This window comes from Lepisosteus platostomus, chromosome 10 (genome assembly GCF_059453375.1).
Source record: "Lepisosteus platostomus isolate fLepPlt1 chromosome 10, fLepPlt1.hap1, whole genome shotgun sequence".
Lineage (NCBI taxonomy): Eukaryota > Metazoa > Chordata > Actinopteri > Semionotiformes > Lepisosteidae > Lepisosteus > Lepisosteus platostomus.
Window position 1 is genome coordinate 16260677 of NC_142620.1, and position 24766 is coordinate 16285442.

The window sequence follows — 24766 nt, forward strand, 5'->3', positions numbered from 1 at the left end:
AGTGTCAGGTCTGGGATTGACATAAATTTGAGTATCATGAACATAGAAATTATCATTCAGACATGTGATTTTTATATGTGACCAAATGGGAACATGTAAATCCTGAAGAGCAATGGGTCCAGATTTGAGCCTTGGGGAACACCAGACTTAATGAACCCAACTTCAGAACTAAAACCCCCAAGAGAACCAAAGTGTCAGTGATAAGTAAGATAAGAGTTTAACCATTTATGTGTGATATCAGAAAATCCAAACACAGTCTCGAGATGGGGGATAAAATGTAATGATTAATGTGTCATGTATCAAAAGCAGCACTTATATCTTAGGAGAATTAACATAAATAAAGACCCAGAGTCAATTACCACAAGTAGATCGTTAGTAACTTTAACAAGAGCTATATACTGTAATTGTCTGAAACCAGATTATAAGGCTTTAAAAAGGTTATTTGCAGTCAGGTAATTGTTCAATTGTACTGCAGTAGCGCATTTTAAAATTTTCACAAAAAAGTATTGTTATAGGACAAAAACTGCTAAGGTTATCCAGGGCCATGTTTAGTGTTTTGTTGGAATCTTAGTTTCCTAACAGAAATTCTGGGATAAACAGAGTTTTGGAGCAGAAGATGGTTGTTACAGCATGAGATTGCAAAGTCGCTATACCTGGAAAAGGAGAGCAAATTCAATCTTGGTTCTTAGAACAACAGCAAATTAAGGTTTTTCTTTGTTGATGATTTTTGGTGTAGAACTGGTTAGTCTGAAGCACAACTTTTTACGTGGATTCTAAAGCATTACATAATTTTTAATATTTAGTATTGTTTCCCATTTGTATTCTGTGGGTCAACAGAAGTAATGAAATATTGAGGGGAAATAAAAGAAACGTTTGTTTTCTCATTTTTGCTAAAAATCAATCTGAAATATATCCTTTAATGTAACACACTGGAATCAATTATTGTTTAATAAGTTAGACTTCCCCACTGTGGCCCTGAGAGACCATGCCAGAGATCAGGATCAAGCTCCTCTTCTGCAGAATGTGTACTGTCAAATCCATCCACCTTTTTCCATACTCTAGGTCCCACGGCCCATTTAGCATAAATTGGAAGTGATGCAGTCTAGAGGCTTAGGTGCACTTGGCAGGTTTCATAGGGGCAATTGCAGAGCACAAACCTGTTCAAAGCTAGTGATAATCAACAAGTTGCGCACCATTGCTTTTGGGAATCCCAGTTAAAGTAAACTAGTAACAAAACTCAGGCTCAAACCAGTGATGTTTGGGAGCATGGGAGACAGCAAAGATGATTAGAAATATTGAAGTATAGACATGCCTGCATGTGTATAATGTGTCCTGAAATGTGTGGGGGGCATAAACATCACATAATTGCTCATAAACTCTGCAACAGGTGGAATATGGATCTTTTTAATATAGCAGCCCACAACATGATGCAACATATATTTTGAGATTATGATTTTAGTAAAACCAAACATTATATAAATAACAAGTATAACAAGCATAGCAAGCAGTATTCTAAATGAAAGTTAAAAAGTTAATCTCTAAAATACATTTTAGAAACAGAAAACAGAAGTCCACAGACAGCCATTTAAAGAGTAATAAGAGTGATGCTGGACTTATCTGGGGGGGGGGGGGAAGAAATAATCATACTCACAGTACAGAACAAAACATGTATTCACACTTGAAGACTGCTGAAAAAGAGGATTTAAATTAAAACTTCAGCTTTAAAATACCACATTTAAACTTGAAAATAAACAAAGCGCAAACGTATGAAGGGCTTTAACAAGCTGAAAGTAATTAAGGTATATGTAAATATCCATTTTTGCTGAATAATAAAAAATAAATTTATAAAACTAACCAAAATCTAACATTTATATTTCTAAAGTCAATTTTTAAATTGGCTATATCATTTATAAAAGACATCCAGTGTGATGATTGAATCCGAGTGAATTATCAGAGAATCCCTGAAATATATTTAATGATATGTTTACTCTTAACTTTCAACCTAAATGGTTTTAACAACTGTTTTTTTAATGTTATAATTCAGTAAATAATATTTAAACGTGTTAAATGTTGACCAACAGTGCCAGAGAAAGGTCTGTTTCCTTAATAAAACACAATTACAGAAACAACATAAACCACAGCTAGTTTGTTTCGCCTCTAAATAAATTCACAGGTACGGATAGAAATCACACATACTGTATTGTCTTAATAAAGGACTTAAGGAAAACCAAAAAAAAGTTAAGCTTGTGGGTGATTTGAACTTTACAAAGTTCTCCTACAGTACCTACATCAATAACAGCATACTGTAATATGAACTCTACAGAATGCCAAATTGAACAAACGGCTTGTGGCATCACCCCTGTGCCATTTTAGTATGACCAGCTGTTGGAGGATGGAGTCACTTCATGGTAGGGACTTCCCTGGAGACGTTAGGTTTCACACAAGAAGATTCTGCTAAATTAAATTTAATATCAAGAATAAAATACTTCTAGTTGCCTTCTGACATGAAGCAGTGTTAGAGGTTGTTCTAATTATGGTTTTTGAACAAGCTTACATATCCTTGAGGTCATCTTAATCTTGAATATACGCTCACAAACTTAAACATATTACCTAAACTGAAGTGCAGAAGGGAAGACGTTATTTAACGATGTTAAGCTAATAAGTAACAAATAAACAGGTAACGATAAAGGAGTTGATTTTCAGCTTCATACTGGGAACAATCTTTATCCTTCCCTTTCATAAACGTACGTGGTTATGAAATAGAGTCGAGTAGTTTTACAAAATTACTTCTTCCTAATCCATATAAAACCCCCCTTTATTATGTCACTTTGGGGAAAGAATAGTACAGATTGAGTTATTAATACTAGGTTTAAACCCATAGAAAACGCCTGTAATTAGATTAAATAAACGTAATGGGCAACACCCATTATAGGCCTAATTACAAATCAATACCTAGCCATGTTATTTTTATATTGCTATTCTGCTAGTCCCAAAAATGCTGTAAATGAGTGAAGCAAAATCATATATACATTCCTCAATATTTTAACACGTAAAGACACAGCAAATCATATTTACCTCCTGTATTGCCCAATTTAATTGAATAAAATACCATGAATACAAAGTACTGTAGTACTTTATCCTGTATACAGTATAAAGGATCTTGACAGACCTACATGTTTTAGCGCACTATAACTGGATCCAACCAATGAATAAAAATCCATAATTTAAAGTTAGGAGATGTTTAAAAATATTCTATTTCTAATTATATAAATCCCCCGCCGATTTTAACGCGCATTCCGGCCTTTTCTGGATCTTTATTTGCAGTTTTTGAATAGTGTTTTAAATAAAACTTTCAGAACACTTAGAATCAACACTTAATTAGAAACCTCCTTAAGCCTAAGTTTAGGTACTGAAACAAACAGAACAATGGCCATTATTTTGCGAATATTGATTGGTTATTTTAAATATATGAGATACCTAAAATATTGTACGTAACTACCTAAAGCCGCAGAAATATTTGCATGTACTAGTACGCATGGGTAAACTCCACAAGCTGTTTGAAATACTTATTGAAATGCTTGCTGTGCTTGACATTACATTGCTTTTCTAGTGGTCTTTCCCCCATAAATTACAAAGTTTCTTTTACGACGAAATGTACCCAAGGGTCTGAAGACGTATAAAAGTCCCAGCGAGAGGCTGGCTCCGAGACAAGAAAGTAGAACCCATCTCTAAGAGAAAATGGTTTTATTTGGTGCTTTGGGTTAACGTGATGCATAAAATGCTCGGCACGAAATCGGAGTCTTCGCAATTTCAAAATAATTTACGATTCATTTCACACTCGTTGAATCTGCACCGCACACTGAAATGTCTAGGTTAGCAATTATTGAAGGCGCAGGCTAAGCCATGACCATTGTCTGCAATGATAAAAGTGGAAGATTCAACAAAGTTCAATTTTAAAAATGTTTTAATTTGTTTCTCGGTAAGCAAGTCCTGCATATTGCACAACAATTGTATAAAATGTACTTTTTCATGCAGGAGAACGTGTTAATTTATTACTATATAAGCTAGTTCTTTAACAGTTGTCTGAAGAAATTCACATACAGTTGCTGAAGAAAATCAACGAAAAGTATATTTATATTTTAAACTTTCATTTGAAGAATATTAGAGTTCCCTTTCAATGTCATCAATAGCTTGACACTGGTGTTTATTACCAGTCTATATCCATCTACCCATTTGAAATCATTGACACAAAACAGTGTAGGCCAAAAGATTCACAGAAAAGCTTGTAACATTCATATTAATCGTACAAACGACTCATATAATTACATTAAATATTCGTATCACTCTGTTGTCTATTCACATTCCACACAGTGGAAACTATCTATTACACAGTCAATATATAAAATCAATAAAAATAAAATAAATGCAGGTGGGATAATGAAAACAAATGGCGTATACCCCGCCGAAGTGGTCTGAAAGACTTTTGTTTGGAAGATATTTTATGTGAATAGGTCGCCAAGCCTTTCCACCATTCACTCGTCACAGTGTATTTTGTATAATCAAGCATGTTACTGTTATTAAACCTGTGTCGCAAGTTACAGCGGTGAGTGTGGTTATATGGTTATTACACTATAAATATGAAAAGGCATGAATTTCTTTTCCTGGAAAGCTCTGAAATTAGTGAAACAAAAGTGTTCCTATCTGGTGAAATAAGAGTTGTTTTCTGTCTGATCGTAAATTGGAAGAAAACCTTTTTCATTCTATTGTCCCCCGAAGGACCAGGTCATCGGATGCTGAGGGAATACTTTCTTTTAGCAGTTTAAAAGTCATATTGTGATGCAACGCGAATGAGCGCTTCCCTGTTTAGTTAGAAACAAAGTTTACATCTTGCCGCTAATCGACAAAGAGCATGAAACACTGATCTAGTCAAGATCTATAGAAACGCATCGGCACTCTTTGACGCGTTGCACCCTTTTCTTCTTGGTGCTGGGCTGCTGCTCCGGACAGTTCAGAGTGAAAGTCATCTTGGTGAATCTGAACGGCTTGCAGAAAGAGCACGACTGAAAGGCACCTTCTTCCTTGCGCACATGTCTGGGGATGTAAAAGGAATTGCACTGACCATAGCAGAATCGATTGATTATGGTGCGGCTGATGCATCCATCTTCATGGATAGTTTGCTTAAGAGGCTGGGTTTTACACCAGTCACGTTTCAGGTATTGGCGCTCCGTGACATGCAGGGCTTCCTGGCTAGACTCCAGCACCTCCTCAACAGGCGTAGAGGAGCCTTTGCTCTGTCCCCGGTTCCCCGAGTCTGGTTGTGGTGGCTGAGACTGCGGCTGCTTCTCCGAGTTGTTTTGTTGGGTTTTGCCGGGAGGGGGGATGGCTCCTTGAGAAGCTGTGCTTTTCTTCTTTGCCTCAGCGGAGCTGCACAGCAAACCAAGGACGAGCATCGTGCTGAAGACCACTTGAAGAGATCTGGTCATTCTGGAAAAAAAAAACCCATGCATGACCGTGTACAGTTACTTTTTAGAGTGGTTAATGCTGCTTCTTATATTTCCATTACATAACATCTACCAAATGTTTAAGCTTAAAAGATTACTATATTAATCTTTTTAATAGTTTTATAAACGTGATGATCAAAACTCACATACTGTACTGTATAAAAGTGAAAGCTGAAGAAGACGGATTTCTTAGGCGTTAGAAGTTTTTTAACTTGAAAATAAGAATCTTAAACGCGTATATATGATCAGAAACTGTTAATTCCTGGTGAGGAAAGCGGCATTTTAGAACAAAGAAAATGCAGTAATATAACACTCTTGTTGAAAGACAAGGCAAAAAAATTGTTTTGTGCCAACCTGGAGCACAGTTTATTAGAGTTTCGAATTAACTTATTTTGCCCGTTGTACAGCGAAAGAAATTATTCTGCTTTGTAAAATGTGATTCTCTTTCTGAACCACTCTGGAGTTCAACGTCACTGCCAGGATGTCTAGTGTAAAACAATATTATAGAGGTGCCAAGATCAGTAGAAGGTTTATAAGGGCACTAGAGCAGATTACTCAATGGGATACAGAAGGAACTGGAGAGTAAGCAAGTCCTACTTTTGCTGACTGTTGCCATACCAGGCTTACAAATGTATCAAGAATTCCATTATGACAGTAACCTCAGTTAAATTATGGTTCTGGGCGCAGACATATTTTTTCCTTATAAATAACCCATTGGAATGAATAGATTTGCGAGACAGACTTTGCTTGGAGTAAAATGTTTTCGCAAAAGGCATTGCACATTTAGAAGTGAAAAGGAGACAATTTTATTGGGAAGAGAATTGCATATTACTAGTCACTTAAAATGCATTTCTGCTAAAAAAATGTTTTTTTTGCTCTAGATCACCATTTGCTCTGCATATTCTTACAAAAACTACGAAATGGCTCGTATGTAGCTAGAAACGGGGTAAAAGGCAAAATATATTTTTTTCACTTTTTATCATAAAAATGAAAAATGTCTGTTTATTTGCACAGACAATTTGGGGCTTGAGTACACAAAGAGCAACATATTTTTATTTTAACGTCTTAAACCATACAATGTTATGCTGGACATTTCGCAATCAGCTTTTCATGAATCAGTAGATGAATTATGAATCGGATGCAACGCAACGCATTAACTGTCACTAATGTGGTTTTAGGATCACAAACATTTTCTGTAAATAAAAAATCAAAATCCACCGCAATTGATGTTTAAAAAAACGTGCAAAGTGTTACGGCTTTTAGAATTATGCAACATAAGAAAAACTGCTTTTACTTGCAATGGCCCTTGTAATGTACAGAATGGTACATTTATATAAACTCAGTTTTAGTGTTTGCACTTGCTTCATGTGCTATACGTATATCCAAAAATGAATGAGCAGAGGGGAGATAGCAGATCGCAGACTGATTATTTTAGCTTCTTGTAGATAATATATAAACAGAACCACAACATACATTCAGACTCTTGGCTAATAAATATCGATGGCAAGACACCTGCTCATTGTTTTATTCTATAACCAGTCTCATGAAACTTGTATTTTAATTTCAGTTAAGGTTTCTTAAGAATTAAACAACAACGATTTCTAATATACCCCCCAAGTGAAGCATATAAAGCACTCACCTGCCCATTCTTTGACAACATAAGCCGTACTCAGTCTTGAAAAGTGGTTTTAACGTGCCCAAGTCAAGGAGCAGTTAGTTGTATCGAGTGTATGGCAGTCGACGTGCGCAGTGATGGAAGTCGAAAGTTGCTAACGATTCCATAGAAAGGGAGACTGTTTTTTGGTACAAATTGCAGCAGCGCCTGGCTGTCTCCCTTTTAAATGTCTGCCAGCTGAGATGTGCAAAACAGTTCCTTCTACATTATTGGCTAGGCACGATCCAAAGAAAAATCAAACTATCCGCCCCCTCAACACTTCCTTGAACCCAAGGGAGGGAAACATACTGCCGAAAAGGCATTTAGGATTTTTTTTTCTGCTGGCATCTCTTTCCTGCTCATGTCAGACAGTGCCAGTGCCACTACAGAATTATACAGAGTACACCTCGGGGGTATACTTAAATACAATAATCATCGACATCTTGAGCATATTATAAATCAGAAAGTTATCAACTGTAGAAAATGAAACAATAGGTCATTCAAAATCACATCAAACTAAAATAGAAATACATTGTCAGTACCTTGTATTCTGCTTAATTTATTGGACAGTATTCGAGTTGTCCGCAAGGGAACATTTACTAAACAAGGTGTAAAGTACACATTATATTAAACTGTTTCATATAAACAGCGTCGGCTAAAGAAAGAAAACAGCCTTTCCAAAGTCCCGCTTGCATTTTCACGAAGCTACTTAGACTAAAACACGCAAGATTCAGACAGTTGAAGAGTCAGTTGGTTTTTTTTTGCAGACGCACTTTTTATATCAGAATGCTCTTTCATATCACTCTCTCATATTAACTTAGAAAATAACGCAAAAAGAAGCAAAAAAGCGAACATCCTTCCAACAGCCTAGTCGATAAAGTGGAGAAGTAGCGCACATATACAATTATAAACTGTTTTACTTTTTTTCGTAAAATACTTAGACAACATCTAATTTTAAATAAGGACTTTGCACCACTGGGTCCAACTTAAGGAAAGCAAATCTACTTGTTCATCTGACAACGCCGTACAGCAGGTCACTTAAGTTTCACAACAAATCTTTTCAATTTACCATGGGTTAAACAAACATTAGTCTTATCTTTATTTTTTTCCAGTTATTGAAGAAAATGTTTATTTGAATCACAACGTATTATAATTTTACAAGATTCATTCAACTACATTTTAGAGTTTTGGCCTATTAGACTGGCTTGTTCATATTCGAATAGAATTAAAACGAAACGTTATTTACTGATGTGTGTATATTAGAAAAATAAATTACTGTGGTTATTTTTACATAATACACTTCTTAGAGAAAGGCAATGATATATGCAATGAGATCTTCATCCGACACAAATTTGGATGTGTCAATCAAATACATTTACATATTACTAGTCTGATGACTAAAAAGTACACATAAAACAAGTCGTTAATCCTGTATGTATTTGAACTTTCTAGTGAAAAATATTCTCACCATTAATTGAAGTAGTCACGAAAATCCTTCTCAAGAAAAGATGCCAAAACCATTTCCATTTCTTGGAAACCGCAAGGGCACGTTCGATGCCAATTTCTTTCTTTATTCCAACTGGTCTGTTTTATTTAAACTGCTTTCCTGTCAAACCCCTCGTAATATTTAACAAGTTTCTTTGAAAAAAAAATTCTAGATGTTTGAATACTGTAGGCTATGTCAAGACTTCATTTTCTAAAGCAGAGCACTGAAATAAGTATTGTGGATGCTTGCTTCTTGTATGCGGCTCAATGTAATGTAATCGACGACTTCGTGACACGAATTTCAGTTGCGGGGCAAATGTGTTTTATTCATTGAATATAATATTAAATTATATATAAATATCATTTTGTTACTATATTTAGCTATTAATTCATAATTCAACATCAGTTCAGGTGTTGCCTGGTAAGTAATATAGGAATTAGATATTCTTGCTTGCTGGACAGTCACAGGCTTACATTAAAATTGTATCTCATTTTAGAAGGTTTTGTTTTTTCCAGAATGTATACAGTTTACAAACATACAACAAAATGAATGAATATTTTTTATTGATTTCAATCCTGAAATATAATTAACGAACATCAATTTCTGGCAATATACAGTGAACAGATTGTTTTACATTGATGATTTTAAACACCTGCCGTATTTGCTACAGAACTAAAAACATCAAGACACTCTTTTGCAACTGTTTTTTTTCTGTGCCATTACTAAAGTTAAGAAACGCATGTCTAAAGCACACATTTTTCCTGCAATATGAATACATTTTCTTTTCAAAGTGTCAGACATTTATTTCTGCTGTTCTTGCCTCACTCAACATTTTTAATATCCCCATGTGCTCCACATATGTCTCTCAGTCACTGCTTTTTCTCTAAGAACTGGTTGCCCTGCACAGCACTATTGCTAAGCATACTGAACCACCTGGTAATGTAGAGTGCTAAGAAGCATTGCTGTTTAAAAATCATACATGTGCTGTGATCACAACATGACACCCCTTGCCTCAAAGCAATTGTAAAGCATTAGTTACTTCTTCTAAGAATTAACATAAAACTATCATAAATATCCTCATGGCAAACATGCACTTAAACCAAATGTTTTATTTACCATTTTAGTTATTATAGCTTACAATGATTACATAAACCTATTTGTCATCAGATCATATATTTTGAAGATCAATTTCAAACAAGAGATCAGTGAGTATCACCGGAGAAATACAAAAGCAAAATACTGGCATTTTCATATTTGCAAAACACAGCAAGTGGCACACTGCTTTTATAATGATGGTTTTATCATAAGAAGATAATTCTAGTATTGAAGCAGTAACAGGGTAGCATGTTTTATGCAGCAGAGGTGTGGTTCACTTGGTTATTACTGGTATCTTCTTCTGAGAAATGAGGGACAGATTTCTTGGCCACCACATTATCCAGTCTTTGCCCCATCAAATAAGGATTGACACTCTAAAATATTCAAGAAAAAAGGTGTGTAAGGAGTAAAAGCCAAAATTAACATCAAAATTTACAATGAAAAAAGCAAACTATAAACCAGGACAATGACACTGACATCAAAGATAATCGGAGTAAATAAAAGAGACATGTCTACAATACAAGGTATAGGTCCAGTTCTCAAATAGGTAAAAACTGAAATATGACAGAAAATGCAATAAGATGAGTTTGCAAAACCAAATCATAACTTTTAACATACTTAAAAAGGTGTAATACTGACAACAGATTCAATCCTAACTTTCTTAAACTGAATCCATCAGTAAAATAAAGTCAGGTTATGTCAAAGACAGTGGGACTAAGAGCAAATTATCAGTGTCTGGTCTCTCAAGATTTGGCCCATACATATGGCCTCACCTGTCAGTTAGGGAGTAAATGATGAGCTTATACTATAGATGCCTTGTCAGTTTGTGAAATCCATTTTCCTTACACTCAGAATATGTGCTCTCATCTAGTGAATCAGAGCTACCACAGTAATTTTCAAATCACTGCTGGGACATCTGACAGATAAGGTTTATTTTATATTCAGTATGAATCTACTTATTCATATCCGACTGCTGTAATAGGAGTACAAATAACTAGAAGAGAGAGAGAGGTCTAAATGTTTATATACTGTTTATAACGTATGCTTGTATGGCAGTATTCAATAACACAAGGATGCAACAATGTTCTGCTGGACCAATAACATAGTAGGAAAGAATGTTTTTTTCTAATAGCAAGTCAGTCTGTCAGGATGAATGAGACTCATCACTGGTGTTTTAATAGACGTTATTTAGAAATGAAATATTTTACATTGCTCAACACAATACAAGTTGTCAGTGAAACACCTGTTCAGAAGTGTGGTTATCATTTAAAAGTGCAAAAGAAAGCAACCTGGTGATTTATTACAGTGACCTGTGTTCTCAATGAAACAGGTACACATTTATTCAGAGTGTTAGAGAAACCATAATGAAACAACATACCCTCTTATTTCTTTTTGGACCACTCTTCATTTTTTCATAAAGCAGTTGCTTATTCTGTCGAAGATAAAAGAAAAACAAACTTGATATTAACTACATTTTTTAAATCTAATTTTCTTTTGATGACTGTTTTAACCTGGTTCCATTATGAAGAAAACAAAAAACCCACAAAAAGCAGCAATCATTAGTTAACAAAAATGAAAGTTTATACTTATTTATTATTGAAAATAAATTGCCTGGTTTAAGGTTTATTGTCATTAGCTATCATATAAAAGCTAAATTCTTAAGAGCACAGCATTTGATCTAAGCTTTATTGCAGTAAACCTTTTAAAAATTGCCAGACAAGGTCTTGGCAGGCAGGAAAGTTATGTTGAGGAAAATGAACCCATTACCACAGTTGGTATAACTGATTCCACATAGTGTTTAAAATGCGAACTTGTCTGGAAAAGACACATGCATATGCATAGCAGATTAAAATGAGTATGAGTAAGCAAATGGTGGGGTGACTAGAAAAGGAGTATAAAAAATGAAGCTAGCAGTTCCTTGTTTACTTAAGAGAAAATGAAATCCATTGTCAGCAGTAAATATGCAGCTTCAGACAGTCTATAGGTTTTTACCATAATATTCACGAACAAGTGACAATAACTAAAAATGTTATTTGTAAAAAATGTTACGTTGTCAATGAGAAAATATGCTGGCATAATGTATTATTTCTTCTACAGTGCATAACTGTGATAAATCACAATTGTACCCATTAATTAAAAGTTAATTAATCAAAAGTCAAACCAATTTAAAAACCATGTATAGATGTTCAGTTTCGCAAGATATTTGTACACAATTTTGCATATAATTGAGCTAATTAATTTTCTTTGCACATACTATATGTGCACACAAAATCGTTGTTAATTTAAAATAACAATTTCACATACTAAATTCCCTATTATTTGCAACGCTATAGAAAAAAAGACCAAAACTATATACAGTACATACTGTATAAATCCACAGTGAGAAATGAAATACCTTCTGAAGTGCATTTTCTTGGTCCACCCATTCAGAGACTCCAGAAGTGTTCACACATCTTAATAACCCAACACTAACTAGATCCCTCAACACTTCATCAGACTTCAGCCGTGATCACTGAGCCAAACCTAATCCCAACTATTCTCCCAACACCAACCTAGACTTTGTAACACTGGTGTATACTATAGTTTGGAATTATTTGACTTCATATGTAAATAAACAAGCTAAATATAAATATCCAAACATAAAATCACACTATTCCTTGCAAATTCTGACAATAAAGAAGTGGTACCTCACAGACAAAGCTAGCAAGCAAATACAAGACCACAAACACTCCACCAGAGCTAATAATATCTCTAGCCATTTTTATGACTTGCAGCACATGCTGCATTAAGTTACTGACTCCCGCAAGCTATTAAAGAAAGACGGGGGCCAATTGTCAGAGGTACCAGCTGCCTGCAAGGCTGAGACAGGATCAGAACAGTCATTGAAATGGTGTTTCTAAAGTTTTCTAAAATGTGATACTAGGCTTCTAACATTTAAGGTATTTAAGTTATTTCAGTCTGCTTGTAAATGGTGAGGCACAATAGTAGGAGGTACTGCATGAGATTCTATTCCTTAACTCACTGCTAAGTTAAAACCACTAGAATGATCAAATAGCAGTGGAAAGAAATGTTACAAAATCAACATTTAAGCCTTAGTTTTCATGTATATTATTACATCCAGTGCCGCTTTTGAAAGCTATTGTTCTTGATTGCAATACTGAAAGCTTTATAAATATACAAATTGTCTTTCTGAAGAACCTCGGTCAAGCTCATCACTGCTGAAAGATGTCAGTGAAATGCCCAGTATCAATTTGTTGTGGTTTGTCTTGCCTCAGCTAGTGTCATTCCAAACATTCCAGAGTGACACTGTAGCGACTATTTCCATATTTAAATGTTTTGTTTAACAACCACTAAGAAGTTTATCTTTTTCAGTGAAAGAATCTCCCTTAAGTTTTTAAAACTTTGACAAGCTTCAAACAAGCCAGCACTAGGATCTCCACTCACCCACTTGCCCAAAGCTGGGTAGTCATGTTCTGGGTCAAACAGGTGCTGATGCTGCTGAAACTCCCTGCTGAACTCTGCCGTGTCAGGTGAGTTCTCAAGGCACCCATCCACAGCTGTTTTACCAACAAAAACAAAACACAACAATCAAACATTATTAATACAATAATAATAATAATAATCTTTATTTTACTTTAGCACCTTTACTAGTAGCTTCTCAAAGCCCTTTATAGGAAAAGCAAAACAAAATAACAAAATTAGCACAATAAACACTAGGGAGCAAATACAGACATCTGTTAAATAAAAGCCTTCCTGAAGAAGAAAGTTTTCAATCTGGATTTGAATTTGCTGAGGGTAGGTGACTGTCTCATATCGTTGAGGAACATTCCAGAGCTGACTGTATCATATCTTTGAGGAGATTTCCACAGCTTTGGGGAATAACAAGAGAAGGCCCTGCCACCCATAGAATGTAAACGAGCTTGGGGGACACCCAAAATTAGATGAACAAAGGTAGTGAATTGGGGAGTACAAAGCTATAAAGTCAGACAGGTACTGAGGTGCCAAGCTACATAAAGCCTTATCGGTGAGCATGAGGATTTTGAGGTTGATATGGAACCTTATAGGTAACCAGTGCAAGGACTCCAGGAGAGGAGAAATGTGATCGTTTGTATGGAATTTGGTCAGGATCCTGGGTGCCAAATTGTGGGTATAGTGAAGTTGAGGATTTAGCTACTCCAGCAAGTAGGGCCTTGCAGTAATCAAACCTAAAAACGACGAATGTGTTGACCAGGTTTTCTGCTACAGTCAGAGACAACATAGCACATAGTCTAGTGATATTTCTGAGGTGGAAGAATTATGTTTTAACAACATTCAGACAGTGCTCCCCAAATTCTGTCCTGCCCTCTTCCTCATAACAGTTTTAATGAAACAAATTATTCTCTGAAGCATATGAAAGGTCAAGCATACTGTTCAATATAAACTGAAGATTAAATTTGTTTAGAAGACCAATTCAGGCTCCAAGCCTGTAATCTGCATGGTCCAAGAACCAAACCTTATTTTGTATGTTATTACTACTATGCACTGAAAAAATACTTTTCTTTTTGCATTCCCAAATTTGGAATTCAACAAATTTTCCTCATTTTTGCTTTACCACTGATATAGCTTATAATATATAAGCATGTTTGTGAGAGTACCTTTTCAACATACATTTTTCAAGCCTTCTGTCTTTTCTCAAGATGGAAATTTAACAGAGCCAACAGGAGAGTTGACATCAACTGGAAGAGGAGCGTATCTCTTGCTGATATCACTGTACACTCCAACGTTCTTGACAAGTCCTATGAGATGCTGTTTTGTCACAAACTAAAGATACTAGCTGAGATAAACTGAAGCCAAACACACTCCCCTAAAGATTGGCACCTTCTCTATTGGAATTCTCTTACTAGAATTCGCTAACTAGACTGACCGAAACTGGTAATGTCCATCTGCACTTCAAATAAGTATACTTACTGCTTGAGCCACTTCCCTCTTCAGGAAAGCCTCAATTCTGCCAATGAATTTTGAATCTGAACTGTATCACGTGAGATGAAGTTATATAAAAATATATTATCTGCTGAATACCCAAAATATATCTTACATATTCTCAAAATATTACAGCTTCTAGATCTTGAAAGGTAAAGGAAATATAAAAGGGAACAGCTCCAACTCTCTTGTAGAGGCCCTGTGCTTAACAGTCATTAAAGACTTCACTGAAATCTCAGCATTTTTATTTCACTTTGTGTGTTTTAAGCCAATGACTTCAAGATCTCCCCAGAGGCTTGGCCGGGATTGTATCTCTGAGATACCAACAGACGTTGCCAAAAGGCAGACTTGGATTTGTACCAGCCACCTTTCTTGCCCAAAAAGTGACTGTTATTGATTTACATGAAAAAGTAATGCAATACCAAACCAGTTAAAATTCTTGCCCATTTCTTTATCTTGACAAAGGAAAGATAACTGACTACTTAATTCTGAATAACTTGAATTAGAAAGTGCTTTCCCAACTTAACACGTTTACCATTGGCATCATGGCACTGGAGTTTTTAAAAAAGTAGTTCCATGAAACAAGCTGAAGCCTTCCAATATTGTATTTGCTGTCTTAAAAACATGTCAATGTAAATTTGCTACCGTTCTTATTATGGAGCCAAATATTTCTGGTTATTTAAATATGGTATTTAATACACTAGAATTAGAATATAGACATTTTTTGGATAGACATGCACACATACAGTAGGGTTTGACATTTCCTCTGCTATTCAAATGTCTCTACCAAATATTGAAGTATTATATTTTGGTCACTGAATGTACAGCACATTCACTATAAATATACTGTACACATCCATCCATTGTCATAAAACCACTTATTCCTGGTAAAGACTGCAGCACTCTGGAGCTTCTCCAGGAAGGATAGGGTGAAAGATGTGTTTATCAGCTAGATGGGACACAAGTCTATCAGAGGGTACACACACGGGGACAATTTAGAGACATCAATAGGGATTTATAGACAATAGACAATTTAGAGGCATCAATTAACATACTCAGCATGTTTTTGGGAGGTGGGAGAAAACCCACTTGGACACCAGGAGAACATGCAAAATCTACATACACAGACCATATACAAACCAGGCCAGAATCCAACCCAGCACTCAAGAGCTGTGAGGCAAAAGCACTAACCTCCATCCCACAGTGCCACCCTAGAGACACATATATAAGCTAAACAAGCCTATAATGGAATTAAGTATATTTATATTGCACTAAGTATTTGCAAGTGATATTCAAAGAACTAGAGTAAATGTTGAATAATAAAGTTTTAAACCAATATTTCTTTATATTAGCATAAGTGAAGCTAAAAAAAATACGGTCTGAAAACACATTATGGTAAGCACCCTTCAGACCCCATTTGTAAATGTCAATAATGTTTGCAAATCAAAGGAGTGAAATTCGGCAGTGTTAAAAAAATGCAAACAATAAATGCCGGAGCAGGCACAACTAACAAAGAGCTCTTTGTGTGAAGGCACAGGGAAGATAAACAAAAGGCAAAATCCTCGAGTGTATTTTTCAATACAAATTTTCTTAGCAGCCTCAAATCTAAGAACCGTTTAATGACTTGGTGATTCATTGGCTGGTACAGAGGGAGTTGAACTTTAGCTGTCAAGCTGCACATTACTCTGTTTGATAGATACTGTAGCATTTTCATTTGTGTTTCTTGAAATCATTTTGAAGATAAAAATAAGTGCTGTAACGAAATCTGAACCTTAACCAAACACTGTGCTCACCAACATGTAGGACTGAGATTTCACTGCAATGGTCATTTAAGGGATTAAACTAAATATGTCTCAGTAAAGAATGCACATTTTAACATGATGAATAAATATTGTCGCTTGTATTCAGGGTCTGTGGCTTTTTCTATGCAGATTTTAAAAATGACTTCTTCTCAAAATACTTAGGATAATTAACAGCTTGCAGTTACTTTCTGCTCATACAGAATGGCACCTCTTAGCCTTAATGACATATCCAGGTCACTTTCACATAGCTTTTGATTTTCACTTATAGTGATGCTGCACTTTTCAAGACTTTCTTGAAAGAGAGTGAGGATGACTTTCTGAGGAGATTGAGGATGTGCTTGTTAGGTGTCAGCATAAAGCCTGTGTCAGTAGCACAGATTGTATGGAGCAAAGAGCTGCACATAATTTTAGTTTCAGAATAAGGTCTGTCTCAATTAAAGAGGTAATGATTTTTTGTGTCAATTGACTGTAAGAACAAGAGCACCATGGTGTCAATGCGTATCCTTAAAACAAATCTGCCCAAATTCTTGGCCAGTCACTGAATGGTTTATCTGCCACACAGACAGACAAGCATTTATTAAACTGACTCCAAAGACGGTCTCTATGGTCCCCAGTGACAAAAGCAACCACTGCTTGGCTTTGATGCTTGTGTTGTGAATGAATGAAGTTTTTGAGATGTGAATGTACTACCCAGGGAGAAAGTCACGGTTCTGGTGGCCAGAGTTTTATTGGATATTTTATGACACCGTAAATGGCCGGTGAAGAGACACTGCTGCTACAGACACTTCAGTTTGTATTAAATGTATAGAAAAAAAAGCTGTTAGTCAGAACTAAATGTCTGTCTTGTTCATTGTCAGCAAATAGGAATCCAACTGATCTCTTTCTTCAGGAAGCACTGGACTGCAACTGTTAACATAAATAACCTCTTTGGTTATCTTCCTTTGAAGGTTTGTACTCAGTACATGATTTCTGTACTATAGTCTAAGTAGTTAAGAGGAACATTGATAACTTATTTTTACACATAATAAAACAATCACCTTATTAAAATATTTACACACTGTAAAGAGAAGTACAAAAATGATTGTTTCTGATGAGAAATCAGAATGAATGGTTTATTGTAGTTTTTTAATTCATTAAAACTATTAATGTGTACTTCAAGGTTGGAGATGTGGCGAAATGTGTACTCTCAGGGTTCTGCACCAGTGCCATGCAGGATTCTACCTGTCTTTCCCAATGGGCAGGGATTGGGAGGGTCTGGATAGCCTTGGTCTTCACTGAAATCCTTTGGGATATTGTCTCCTGTCAGTTCAGCCACAATGTTTGGAATATTGCCATAGGGACCCAAATGCTGCAGCCCCTCATGAGCACCGCCTAGGGGGGAAAGAGAAACAGTTAGAGAATTACAGTATGTTAAAGGATTATTGGACTCAACAGGCTAATATTTATTTAGAATAATCTTGCTTGTGACCTGCTTAGCCAAAAAGAAGCTCTTTGGAGATTAATTCTCAAGACTACATTTCTTGGAATTTACAATTTCCTAGGGCAATGTTTATAAAATTATAGTAAAAATGTTCGCTTTTTAAAGCTCTTTTTTAGGGCTTATCAGTAAAGTAAATAAAAAATTGAAACAGACATGTGATCTTGAACAGTCCTGGGACAGCAGGTTCTTTATACATGACAGCCCCACAGCCCCACGCTTGCACACCGTGCGCACAAAATCAATACCATTGTTCTGTTGGACCGCAGCCCATTCCAAGCTCGGAATATTAATGTGGAAATTTTTGAAGGTTGGTTTACATGGATGCATTTTCAGAAACTGACCAAGGATAGCCCATATGTGTTTGATACGTAGGCTTTGTTTCATGTGCATCGCAATGGCTGGATTGTGAGGTCCTGTTTGTTTGCTATACTCCTTGACCAAATTCTTTTAGCCAAGACTTAACAAATAGATTCACACAATCTGCAGCACTGAAAGGTTTTGACAACTGAGTGACTAACCATACAACCTACCAATACCCACTGTCTCCAAGATTTCATATTATATGACTCAACAATAAAATTAAAAATTCACAATAATGTCTATAACAAATAGGCACACATAAAACAAAAACTGGATTATTTTTAATTTACAGTATTTTAAAATTACTTAAGTAATTACCACATATTTTGTTTTCCAGATTAGGACTCCTTATTAAAATATAAAATGTTAAATAAATTAACAAATAAAATCCCAAATGTCATTTATATACAATATTGCTTTAGAAACACCTCTTGGTTTAACCCATGAAACATGCAGTACTGAATAGGTAAACAAATGTATGAAACTCAGAACTGTGAAATGTTATTATTTGTAAGCATTACATTAAAAGCAGCAGTGCAGAATTACAGATTAGATATATAGAAACTCAGGTAATAAATACACCAGAAGGTGGTTAGAGAGGTTTTCAACATCTTAATGTTGTGGTGTGTCTGATGATGTCTATGCCTCAGTATTTAAGAACTAATTACTATTCTTTTGTTTGTATATATTGTACATATGGTCACAAGCCATCTTATTTTATCCTTTGCTGGACTTGTGCCAAAGCTCATTCTTTAAATCTCATAAAACTCACACTGCATTCATTGCTCTATTTATAGATCATTAAGTCTTGGTATCCTTGGTAACAGTTTGATTAAATACTATATTTTTAGCAGGATCAAATGATTGTTCTCACTGTAAATACTCTGCTCCACTGTTCACAGACTACTCTTAATGAAGCGTAAAATATCGGTATGCAGGCGATTCTTTTCATTTTGGCTGTAACAACTTCAAACTGCCTGTCATAGGAACTGGAAAGTTTTGCACCATTAGTAGTTTTAACTAGGAGAAAACATAACCTGTCATTGTCAGTACTGTGGTTGAAAAACCAAAGCGAACATACCTGTATTTAATTTGAAAGCTGTGGAAAACCTGCTTCTATTTCTCCAACAATGCCCCCTTGTGGAATTAAAATGCACTTCTGAGTTTAAGTCAAATCTTTTCTTGCGAAACAAATACACAAGAGCATTATCAGTATTATTCTTCTGAGTCTGGTGAATTTGTCCCTACATTTTTTTAAAATGAAAAACTTCAAGAAGTGAGAAGACAAAACCTTCCTCTTCACTGAAGCTTTATTAAAAAGCTTCAATGACACTTGTGGGGTGGAGTGGTGGCTCTCTGGCTAAGGATGTGCACCTGTGGCTGGAAGGTTGCTGGTTCAAATCCTGCAGCTGGCAGAGGATTCCTACTCTGTTGGGCCCCTGAGCAAGGTTAAGGGCCTCTGAACCCAGGCTCTCTCCCTGTCTGTGTGTCTCATGGAGAGCAAGGTTAAGGGCCTCTGAACCCAGGCTCTCTCCCTGTCTGTGTGTCTCATGGAGAGCAAGCTGGGGTATGCAAAAAGATAATTCCTAATGCAAGAAATTGTAAAGGGTTAATAAGGTGATGTTATTATTAAAACAGAAATTTAAAAATGGCCCACCTGTGGCATCTAAATTCACATTTTAAAATGGTGCTGATAAAATAAAGTTGTGATTTTCAAAAGAGTGATTTTAAACTACTCATAAAAGGTGGCAACTGTGTTTGTGGATACTTTTAGAATTATGAGAAACAAACTAAACAAAGGAAAAAAAACAAAAACAAAATTGCCTTGCAAATGTTTGTTTTCCTCTTCATTGTTATCCATGATGAAAGTTGTTTTCTTTTACATCTTACAGCAGCTATTCAAAGTCTTTCAAATCCACAACAGCAGTTTCATTAGTACTGTCTTGCCCTGAGCTGTCTTCCAGCAGTCCTGGGAGGTCTCAGATAGTGTCACATTATCACCCTATAGATCTGTGTAACAGAATGGTGACAACACTCCAGCAATGACTGTCTCTGCAAACCTAGACAGCTACATCAGAGTCCTTAGTGAATTACACCATTTTGCCAAGCAAGAACCATGCTGTCTCCTCAAGAATCTTAAAGAAACTTATTAACTTACCATCTATTCACTCTCTGTCTCAAAACATTTGATTTCCATTTTCATGTACATTTTGTAGGTTTCTACAAGCTCTGGTTGGTAGCAAAAGTTTTAATTTAACTTCTGTATGAGAAGTCCATGTAGATTCATCCTTAACTAAACGTATTGTTAATTTCTTAAAAACTAAAAACTGTAGCAGTACTCAATGAACACATATATGACCAGAGTCATAATGTGCCTAGTAGCTGCAATTAGCAGACTAATTGTTTCAGACGATCTGGAAACCCCACATACAGAAAACTGTCTTTGAATATTGTACTATTATGAAGATAAATCACGGTGGCAAAAATAATATGACCACACTGGGAGCACTACTGTATTTTAACTGTACAATAATATAACAGATCAAATCATGAGCACAATTTGCATTAAAGAGGCCAACAGTTTCTGCAGAAGAACTGTTTTGGCCGAAATATTTAGAGGAAACACTTATTCTGGTATTAAATATTGAGGCTTATATAAAGGGGAACAAAATACCAAACAGTATATAAAAAATATGACGTATATGTTTAATAATGTTATTTGAGACTGACATTTAAACCAGTAAATGTATTTCTTATAAGTAAATGTTGAGACTGGTGTAAAGACTGAGATCCAACACAACTAAAAATGTTACTTCATAGCATCACTCTCGCTCCTCCAAAGTATTTCCTTTCAAAATCTTACAAAAGATTTACAGAAACAAACAACTGAATAAAGACATTTCACTCATCAAAGGTCAGTGTTGAAAAGGGGTTTTATTGTTGTGGAACAAACGTGCTTTACTGTTATAACAGACATCTGACGGAGTTACACGCAATCTGAGATTGGTTTACCAAGCCTGTGGCTTGAGTAATTATATATTTTCTGTCAGGATAACTTTCTAGTTAATCATAAAAAATGTTTTTATTCATATTTCATTTTATAGCTTATAGCCCTGTAATTTTTGTACACATAGTAGATGTAAAATATTTGTTATTGTTTCTTGGTTTTCTTTGTGTTGTGCTGTGGTATGGGGCCCACTCTCAAACGTTTTATTATGTTGTACTGAAATTCCTGTTTTCATACCTATTTCAATAGTTTCAGTTTTAATGTCTTTGGCGAGTAAGTCTTTGGTGGGGGACTTACATTCAAACTCTAAACTTTCTGTTAATGAATGATCATTAAATGAATGAATGATTTCAAATAATACTTTCAAATAAAAAATCAAAGTGTTATGAAAAGGGGCTTCTCCAGTAGGGAGTTTTTTTTTAATATGTGTCTTACAAAGGACAAATGTAAATACATAGTTTCACATTGCTTTCATCAACCTTAACAATTCAAAATTTACCAAAGTATCTTTAAACAAACTTCTGAAATATATCTTATGGACTAGATCTAGATTCAACACAAATTTCATTTTACTCTTTAAAAGCTTTGAAAGAATAGCTTTCCACTGTGCCAACGATAATAGCACAAAACAGTCCAACTTGATGTAAAAATTGTTATGTAAAAATATCTACATATATTTAATATTACATGTTGAAGAAAGCAACAATGTATTATTCACCTAGCTTGTTTGTTATTTACTACACAATACAGATAAGCCATATAGTGGAAAGTAAAGCTTTGAAACAAAAATATTTTTGTCTAAACTGGGATATTTATTTATATTTTTTATATTTATATAACATTCACCAAGTGTACGGTAACACCTTTATCCCCACAACATTCTGAAACTTTAAAAGCTGGGTAGTTATTCATTTCAGCTGAAATTAAAATCTTCCATCAACGCATCAAGTAAAATGCCTGTTTTATTTTTTATTTTTTAAAGGGCAGTACCTTCAATGCTCTGTGGTCCCACGATGTTGGTGGCCTGGTGTGCAGGATACTCTACTCTGGGTCTAGCAATGCCCAGCTGTTCCATTACTCCATGGAGGAGACGCTGAATGTCTGCCTCTGACACTTGGTCCACTGTGCGGAGACTGTGACTGGAGACCAGAGCTACCCAGCACAACACAACACATAGCATGACCCCGTGTAGAAGGCTGGCCAAGGACCTCATGGCCAAGATAACCTGTAGGTGGCAGTGAATTCAGTCAATGTGTGTTGAATTCATGCAAGGAGAAAAAAAAAAACCTGACTTGGCTGCTCAGCTCATTAGTCACCGGAGAAGCCAAAGTGAAGTGGATCGTCAAGGGCAGGCAGATGTCATTATCCATTATATTCTCTTTTTTGTTGGAAAATATGACATGAAAAGATAAAAGCCCTTTATTCTTGCAGGTCTTCTACAATCAATTAGTAAGTTGAATTCAAATTCTTTCTGATGAAGACTGTAAAAGTGTATTTCATCCCTTATCCTTGTCCATTTACGTAATAGGTCAAATACGTTTATTTAACCCTTTTTATTTATTTGGTAAATATATGATTCTTGCTCTTTGTTTTGACTGACTTATTCTGTGGCATAATCACTATCAATTTTAGAGGACGTCTTTAAAGCGCACTGAGAATGTGCAGCGATCGTTAATTAAGTGATGCACATACAGTAAATATTATATTGTTAAGGAACTGACCTATAGGCATATTAAATTATATTGTTAGTTCTCTTAGTAACTATTGTTAGTATTTTGTTAAAGATTATATTGAGTAAGAGCTGACCAGTTGACAAGCATCCTTGTGTTGCTTCTTTCAAGAGGGGTCTGAAAATTATCCAAGGAACTATCAAAAAGCTGAGAACCTAAATTGTAAGGAAAATCCAGCTGATATATGTTCCATTAATTTTGTCTCCATTTACTATCAACTGCACTAAGGTTTCTTCTAAACCCGTATTTAAATATGTAATTGTATCATCAATCAATACAATTGATCAGCAATGTTCTTTACTTATTATTGGAAGACACTCTCTGACGTCATTTAATAAGATGTGGGATTGAAAGAAAAGGATTGTTTTGGTAAACAGTCTTATTCAAGTCGGAGTAAAACGCCATTTTCTTCCATGATTTCTCTCCAATAGCTGGCAAATTAAATTTACAGCTGTTTTTCTCCAATGATAAACACTGTACAAATAAAATCTGAAACGCAAATAATTAACAAATTCTGTTTTCCCGTAAATACAGGGCTTTTATGATATCTCCCCAATTATACTAATTTTACAATTATTGTAAAAAATTATATTTCTAATTCCAAAACCGTTACTGGCGAAGCTAAAAAATAAACTACATAACGTTAAAATGAGAAACGATCACCAAGAAAAATGTAAAGGTATTTATGTCTAATGTATTTTTTTAATCGAATCTTAAATCCAGTATCCATTACCCCATTACAAATATTTCAAAGCTTGATATATTGATTTTGTCCAGATATTTAGAGCTACCACACTCTTTAGGCCACGTTACAAAAATGTTTCATTTACGAAATGGAATCGGTTATCTGAATGCATGAAGACAAAACACAAGACAGCTATTCGTACGGCTTCTTTTAGCATTGGCTACATTTTTAATCCACTTTACGCTAATGGTTTGGCTTTAACGTCATGTACAGTAGGCCGTTGGATTCGCTTAAGATAGACTGGATAACATAACTACAAAAACTGAAATTCATTATTGTAAAGAATATTACAGGTGATGCTAATATTAAGAAAACGAACCGACGTCGTTTAAAACCCATCAGATTAAATTTACTTACCATAAAACCACGAGAATATCTTGCAGAGATAGACGAAGATGTGCTACGTTGCACAGTGATAGTGCCTGAGGTTTACTGTGAATAATTTATGCCGTTACTAAGGTAGCCGGGCTTGAAGACAGATCAAGCGTTCATTGGTCCTTAGACAAAAAAAGATGAGCATCTGCTCAGGTGTTTTTTGTGGTTTAGTGTCGGCCGCAATGCTCAGCAACCAAAGCTTTAATATTACAGGCCAGCGTAATATGAAAGTGAAAAACACAACAGCAAATGTGTTTCGCGATAGACAAAGGACAGATATCAATAATGACACGAGAAGTGCTTGTCGTCACTGGTTTTGAGGATTTGTGCTTTTAACAGTGCGATAAACATTGGATTAGCCGATCAACACAGCTTGCTCTGTAGAAACGAATTTGAGACACATCCTTCATTTGTATGATAAAGATTGCAAGATTAATTTACGGGTTAAGAAAGACTATGAAAATAATATAATTAAAATGCGCATACCACACCCGACCTCTTCAATATTCGGTTGCAAATGCTGATCATAAGCAGCTAAAACAAAAGATTGTCCTGTTTTTAATGCTGAGCGT

General features: G+C 35.4%; 2 protein-coding genes across 2 annotated transcripts; both read right to left on the minus strand.

The window, feature by feature from the left end:
• Positions 1-1382: 1382 nt before the first annotated feature.
• LOC148653430 (gremlin-1-like) lies at positions 1383-7367 on the minus strand. Its single transcript, XM_088648441.1, has 2 exons — positions 7141-7367; positions 1383-5484 (listed from the first exon to the last, which is right to left on the minus strand). Exons 1-2 carry the CDS (start codon positions 7146-7148, stop codon positions 4923-4925), a joined length of 570 nt encoding a protein of 189 aa, XP_088504567.1. The 5' UTR covers positions 7149-7367; the 3' UTR covers positions 1383-4922.
• A 1820-nt stretch (positions 7368-9187) lies between these two features.
• scg5 (secretogranin V) lies at positions 9188-24441 on the minus strand. Its single transcript, XM_088648440.1, has 6 exons — positions 24177-24441; positions 22335-22569; positions 17719-17868; positions 13181-13293; positions 11115-11168; positions 9188-10110 (listed from the first exon to the last, which is right to left on the minus strand). Exons 1-6 carry the CDS (start codon positions 24177-24179, stop codon positions 9991-9993), a joined length of 675 nt encoding a protein of 224 aa, XP_088504566.1. The 5' UTR covers positions 24180-24441; the 3' UTR covers positions 9188-9990.
• Between the last annotated feature and the right edge of the window lie 325 nt (positions 24442-24766).